Here is a 7,799-nt window from a genome sequence, read left to right on the forward strand (position 1 = left end):
AAATAAGAAATAGGAAAATGAATGTTTAGATTTGAACAATATGATGTTTTACCATCTTTAATTGCTACCACATCCAAGGTTTGGGGATATACATTCATTCAGTATAAGACCAACTGACGGCGCACTAACTACCATACGGGGAAAATGATTTACACAGGAGACAGGATTGCAAGCCAATATATATACTTTATTTCTCTTTGTTAACTTACAATGCTGCACGTTCATAGAGGCAATGTCGAACATAGATAGTTTGATATATACATGGCATCTTCTGTACGTATTGTCGTCCATCGTGGGGACTATCAGGCCATGTGTTAGCCGGCTACAACTTCGCCTTTTCTTTCCTTTATGATAACAACGATTATAAAAACTTTACAGGCAATCTCGAGATCAGCTGCTCTTGGTAATGCCCACCGTCATCTTGGTTACGGATCTGAAAAAAACAATGAAAATATAGTAAGGCCGGTTTACTGTCTACCGTAAATAATTCATTCACTACTACCACTACAGCTACTACATATGTGTCGCAGGGCTATCAATATGTTTACCTTCTTTGTTTTCCAGACGTCTGTCACCATGGTAACTGGTTACTGATGTAACCCAAGTTGGGTTACATCATGGTGTAACCCAAGTTGGGTTACATTAGCTGGTGTGTTACGCTGAAAGGCGGTTAAACCGGCTATACAGATACAGATCATGTTGCAATTTTATAGCAAGAGGGATTTAGTGTCCTGTCACCATATATATGAATGTGTTTGAGTAAGACTTAACAGAGCAGACCTTTATGTGAAGGTAAACATGTCATGATGCATTTGCTTTGTAAATGTTACCTTTCTAGTTGACAGGTTGAAACGCAAAATCTTTTCTTTAGTCACGCCTCAAAGCATTCTTAAAGGTTCCCTCACATGTATCTTTGCGCATACTTGAAGGTGTGCTTAAAGATAGAATTTCGGGAAGTATATATCTAACGCGGGTGTTCATAGCCACCGAAAACGCGATGACTAATGGCCCAGCTTTCATCATGTCGGAAAAACAGCTTTGTTTTATTACATCCAATATGATAGACGTCCTGGTGACGCATAAGACAGGATTAGGTGATAAATCTCTGACACATGAGAAATGGTTTTGTCAACCCTGCGCACATCCATCCTGCAGAGTGACGCTGTCACCCACCCGAAAATCAATGTCTGATGGTAAGAGCGCCTGTTCCTCACTATCTTATCTCAGCTGGGTACTGTTGAATCATCTTAAAGCGTTTGTTTTAAAGCAACAAGCTTGTCTTGGCGACTGACACAAGCTGGACAGGAATAGCGCTAAGCGGCCAGTATAGTAAGACATAACTCAATTTAGACTGGGATAATTATTAGAGCATAGCCTAACTACGGGTAATTAGTAGATATCAATTTGTGCAAACGTACGTTTGTAGCTTTGACCATTATGCACATGAAAATCATATTTTTATTGCAGTTATTTATACCAAAGTGCTGTATTATAACTTTAAAGATAATTACATTTGGGACAATAAAATATGATGACGTCATCCATATGGTCCATAAAATCATATTCATTACCCTTTTGTACCCAGGTATCAATATTCAGTACAACTACAGTTCTTTCTGAATTTCTTTGTGACAAAACGATGGAAAGTTTAAAATGCCAAATTAGTGAGGACACCTTAAAGTGAAGTCACAGAAGCGGTGGGTTGTTCATTTCTTGACATAAACTGAAATTGTACTGTCGGAAACTTGGGTAAGGCCAACTACTTGCAATATACAGAGTAGTTCATAATTAGCCCGACTGATTGTAACTCGTGTATGTAGACTGTACCTTCTATGGTAATACTACGTGCTGCACAACCCGTACATGTAGACTGTACCTTCTATGGTAATACTACGTGTTGATTCAGCATCAGCTCCACCAGGTCCCCGATCTGCAGGACGTCTGTGACCTTGTTTTCAGACGTCCAGATGAAGTTGTAGTCCAGCGGGTCCAGCCGCTGGGCAGTCCTGCTGTCCGACACGGGCCTGGCAGAGTCCACCACCCGGTTATCATCCTGCTGAACAACGGCGCCAGAACCGTCCGCGCTGCGCTTTTTACTGTACGTGAAACGAAGTAGAAGGAGTTTTAAAGGCATCCAATGCAATTTCAGGGCGGCAAACTTTAAAAATTTTTCTGGATGAGGAAATCTGCCTGATATATTGACATTTTCGTCATTATTTCATACTTGAAGCATTTTGAATTAGCCCCAAACACGTTACGTATTTTTTAGTACCAACAATAAACATATGTTCCTAGAACCCGCCTAAAATAAAAAAAAACAAGTAACTGTTCCGTCGGTGTCATCACAATTTTACCTCACAAATACTATGGGATTAATAAAATGACCAACATTAGCAGCAAATTGATCTTGAAAATCCAGTTTTTCCGCCCTGAAATCGCTTTGGGTGCTTTTATTATTTAAAGACGTACAGCGAGCATTAAGTTTACACACAGAGCACCATGATTTTTTCAATGTCCTCAAATTGTAATGGCTGAGCCTACTTGCCGTGCAGCATGTACCAGGCTGTTCAGGTTTGAGAACAGAGAAACGTGTTGGATCTGACGTGTACTTACTTCAAGGACTGGTCTGCCGCACTCTTCACCATCTTCCAGATATCAACCACTGGCTGCCGTTTTCCCTTCGATCTGGAAAGAAAAAGTAACAGGACTGGCATTGAAAACACACATTGCCATGGCGACGGTAGTTGCAGGCTGTTAGGGTTATTTTTCATGATTTTGAGGAAGCCTTGGTACATGTACCCTTCCCTCCCCTGAGTGTATAGTGAACGAGCCCCAGGGTCACAGAAAGTATGGCATCCGGGGCAGACAGGTCTTTCCAAGGGTTTCCAAGAATGTGGGCATGTCAATAAACAGATCTGGGAGACATTCCTGTGGACATTTCATGCCTGTGGACAAAATGCCTGTACCATTCCTAGAATTCTTGCAAACTGCACACAATACTGCACCATTAGGCTCCTCCCTGAGACGTCGCCAAAAATGCCCTTCGTCAAGACAGCTCATCTTTGGTATGAAGGACATTACAAAGCCATGAAAAATTGAATGTAGAAATAGGAAATAGGAATAGAAACAAATTTATGAGACCAGAGGTCTTTGTCCATTCTGTCCTAATGAGATTGATGATGAGCGGAATTTTATTCTGAATTGTCTACTATGTGATGATAAACGCACAATAAACTTGCTAATTTTCATACTATAGAAAGATTCAACTTCGTTCTAGAAGGTAATTACTGTGTACAAATAGGTAAATATATCAAAGAATGTGTAGACCTTAGACCAAATTTCGCGCAAGGCCTTTAATTTGTCATTAGACAGTTTGTAGCTTGATCAGCCAACGGGAAGTCGTCTTTTCAGTATAATGGAGAGCATGGAGAGGTTTATCTTCTAACACACCTCACAATTAGTCTGACGGCGACTGACGCTGGTGAGAAAAGATAAAAACGTACTGCCTGAGGGAACGAGTTGTAGTGGCGTCGGCAACTTACACAATTCATCTCATTTACAGACACCCAAAGCGATTTCCGGACAGTAAAATTGGATTTTCAAAGTCAATTTTCTGGTCATTATTTTTAATGTAGTAAGTTGAATCAATCCTATCCTGTCAGGATCTTCATGACTGTGAGACAAAATACGACGTCGCTGACAGAATTTTGCTTGTTCCGTATCGTAGGCTGGTTCTAGCTATTTATTGGTGGTACCATAAAATAAAGAGACGCCACACGTCCCTTGTTTTGAGCAATTCCAGAGGTTTCAAACGTATGAAATGATGACGAAAGTGTTCAGGCTAAGAAATGCAATGACAGTACATGTCAATATCAGGCAGCTTTCTCCATGATCCATGATAATTTTTGCCGTCCTGAAATTACATTGGATGCCTTTAACACTTGTTCACCATACATATTACATGTTTCATTATCAAAGTATAATTGATATTTCAGTTCATTCCTTAGTCCAGCCTAATTCTACTTTAACCTGCAGCTTGACTGCTACCCAACAACTGTGACCGGCTGTGACCGGTTGTGACCGGTTGTGGATTACTCTGAAAACTACCACTGAGAAATTTTCCAGTGTGCGTCTAGTTTCTCCTCCAGTTCACATCATCACACCGTTAAAATTCCTGTTTCAAACTCTACAGCAAGTTCCCCGGACTGCAAAATTATGGAACTCCCTCCCAAGCACCATCTTCTCTCTCGAATACAATAATCCACAAACTTTCAAAGTAAACATCCACCATCATTTTCTGACATAGTCAAATATCTATAGTACATTCTAGCTCAGTACCTAGCAGTGGTAAAATTGCTTTGCAGAAAGCAATACCGTTAGAAATACTCACGGTGAGAACTGGACAGAAGGGAGGCTCTTCAGCATGGTGAACAGGTCCGCCTCTGCCAGCCTCTTGGATCTGTGGAGGAAACACTCTAGCGTAATAACAGATGTAACACAGTCACTGACGAAAGCTAGTGGATAGTAGCTGAAACGTCTGACCGTTTCCAAAATCATATCCAGTTGCTTGAGTAACTACTTTTTGGTGTATCGTATTACCTGGATGTCTAACCTTCATCGACGTAACAGGTGTAACATTTTGCAAAAAGAACACCTTTTTTAACATCACAACAAAACCTGGCATAGTCGATTGTGCGATTCATTATTTGTCTTCGAAGCTAGAGCTTTTTAAACTAGAGTTCCACGATATCATACATTCGCTAAATAATGTTAACCTTTAGGACTGACGAATTATAAAAATGTGTCTTATTGATTATGTACATAAATTATATCTATTTCTATATACAAGGACATATTCATCTTAGCATATATATAATGCCAATGAATGAATGATTTGCATAAGTTATGTTTAATACCGTTCACCTTCACTTCCAAATGCCGCAAAATGAAATTCCAGGCTGTTACCACTATAGACCTGTAGTATTTTCTCATTAGTTATGCAAATTATGTATTTTTATTTAGATAATTAATAAATGCCAAAATACTATAGTCCTATCATTGAACGCAGCAGATTTATAGAATTTCCTCATTTGTTATGCATATTAGATCCCGATTTGTCATTTATTTATATCAAGCTACCTACATACCAAAATCACAACGATCCGTCAACCGGCTCTTGAGTTATCCTCCTTCAAAGATCTTCCGTCTCTTGTTTTTGGCATGGGCTATTCCAAACTCTTCAAATGTGCAATGATACCGAAAATGTGTTAAGATATGGCAGTAAGTGTCAATATCTGACAGATTTCCTCATGCAGAATTTTGTTTGGCGCCCTGAAATTACATTGAACCAATTACTAGTGCATGTACTCTGCCCAAGGAGGTTATATACAGATGCACCCTGGCAGTCTGGCAGGATTTCCATGTAAAGTTTGCCTCCAGCAGAACAGTTACCCTGTATGTAGCACAAAAGCCTGTTAAGCCCGTGGTTTGTGGTACGCTCGATGTTTTGTGTTGGACAGATGTGTCCACGGCCTCCATATCCCTGTGTCAAACCACATGTGACTTTTCACTTTATCAAACCACTCCCGATGTCTGCTTTTGTGTGAGAAACAGCTACCAGCTTCCCTGTAGTTCAGTTTTCTCTGCGATAATTTTACAACAGAGCCTGTCCAGGGGCGCAGATTAAAGACTTTTTATGTAGTTCTTATACTTCCACTTCAGTAAAGCCCCGTACATCCACCCCGCTCCCGGTGTGCAGCAGCTGCTGCCTGGTCCTAATCCAATCATAATTTGCCGTCTTTATTATTATTTCACTCCATACTATAGTATAGCTATATTTGTAAAAAAAATTGGAACAAGATAATTGCCAAGTGCCATTTTTGTAAATAAAGCTGTCGAGATTCAAAGAGCTTGTCCTTGTATAATTGCAGTATGGTTATTATTCAGAATCTTCTATTTTTGTTTGGGGAGGGAGATGGAGTGAAATATTACATTTGCATATTTGCGCCTTTCTAGTTCAAACAATCTTACCTGAAGAAATGGAACACCCATTGTAGAAAATAGAATTTTTTCATCTGTTTTATTAAAGAAAAAATACAAGGACAAAGTTTTCTAATTACCGTCTAGTTTTCAGCAAAACATATGAGATTGAGCAAGTCGTAGCATACTACTAAATTCTTTATTAGTTTTTTAAAGTACTTAAAAGCTTTATTTTTCAAATTGGCAATTATAAAGTGTAACAGCATAAGTTACTTTTATGGTAATATATGGCATTTGGTCATAGCCTAATGTTTTAAACATCGTTCTACGAACATCTCAAAATTGTCTGCAAAATACTTGCATTAGGATAATACATGTACCATGATGAGTATCATTAGAATAATTTAGTAAATATAACGTAAGAATGCTGCAATGATACGGGATGTCGTGGGCACAGCCTGATCTTGGAATACCAGACGACATAAGTACGATATTTTTCATACCAGTTCTTATTGTTATACCACGTTGAAGCTATAAAAGAGGTGGTTATAGAAAACTGACCAGGCCTGATGAGACCATATACACCGTGAAACAGGCGGGTCATTAACGTTGTTATCATATAGCCCGGAATAGCCTATCCAAATCATACAAAGAACATCTACAGCACATATACAGTTGATTCAATTATGATCAATCTTTAAAGCAAAGATGTGTGACGGAAAAACAGTCGAAAATGCATTACAGGCCATTACCTCCACCCCTGATGTTTGTTTATCCATTAGTCTATAATACATCAGACACACATCGCTGATTTGGAAATTTTGGCAAAGTGAACTCCGTATTGAATCCATTTATGTTTTCAGGAAAAAGAACCCGTTTCAGAACACCAAAAAGTCAAACCCAATTTTTTATAGCTTGATGAAGATTCGAAAGAGGTACGGAACAAGTGGGGACAACTATTTCAGAACATGCTCCAGAACATGGTCAAACAGAGCTTACCTCCCCGACCATTCCCAACCTTCTCCAGACCATGGTTGGTAATAAGTCGTGTGCAAGGTTGTCTGTGATGGCAGTTGGTCTCTGGGGTTGGCTAATTTGGTCATCTCCCCCAGCCGTATGTTTCTCTTTTTTTAGATCGGGAAATCGCGGAATGGATTGTGTTTGGATGCGGTTGGGAATCGGTCATCAAGCGGTTGGGAATCGGTCGGGAGGAAATCAGCAGATGTCGGGGCATAGTTGGAGACGAGTGTTTCTAAAGCTACCCACGATAGCTCCAGACCCTTGGACGGATCCCTCAGACATCCCTGTGGCGGCATGTCTTAGTCTTAGGCCTTTTTGGTGGTGGACATGAGGTAGTTGTGTGTATCGGTATACTGGATCGAATAATCAGAACTGGACCTAACGTTTCGGTTCAAGTCAAACGTCGAACTCGATGATTTGGTCCTGGACATACAAAAAAACTAGTATTCATGTCTCATATGACATTCCCCTTTTGTTCTAAACCACCTAAAACCTCCCGTAGATAGCAAAATTTGCGCTGGAAAATGACAAAAATGTCGAAAAATGAGGCATCTTCGAGTGTCGGTCTCCCTGGATATGGCCACAGTTTCGCCCAGATATGGCACGCAAACAACAACGTGTAAGGGCACGGTCACATTTCCAACCCGCGGCCCGGCCGGATTTCAACCCGGGGCCCGGCAGGGTTTTTTGCGTGAACAGAAAATAAACAATTTGTATTAAGAGTATGCACAAATAGTGCTCATGGTTAATTTTCTAAAACTTTTTTTTTGTGTGTTTTGCTGTCTTATATCATAATTTTC

The 7,799-nt window shown here is 39.9% G+C and overlaps 1 protein-coding gene across 1 annotated transcript in view; it reads right to left on the minus strand.

The window, feature by feature from the left end:
• Positions 1-169: 169 nt before the first annotated feature.
• Positions 170-7,799, minus strand: part of LOC109481571 — a 10,016-nt gene continuing 2,386 nt past the window's right edge. The window contains exons 3-6 of the mRNA XM_019784165.1: positions 4,391-4,459; positions 2,614-2,685; positions 1,877-2,096; positions 170-433 (exon numbers count right to left, since the gene is read on the minus strand). Of these exons, the coding sequence (XP_019639724.1) occupies positions 1,880-2,096; positions 2,614-2,685; positions 4,391-4,459 (358 nt within the window). The 3' untranslated portion in view covers positions 170-433; positions 1,877-1,879. The remainder of the gene's footprint in view (positions 434-1,876; positions 2,097-2,613; positions 2,686-4,390; positions 4,460-7,799) is intronic.

This window comes from Branchiostoma belcheri, unplaced genomic scaffold (assembly GCF_001625305.1).
Source record: "Branchiostoma belcheri isolate BF01 breed outbred unplaced genomic scaffold, Haploidv18h27 scaffold56, whole genome shotgun sequence".
NCBI lineage: Eukaryota > Metazoa > Chordata > Leptocardii > Amphioxiformes > Branchiostomatidae > Branchiostoma > Branchiostoma belcheri.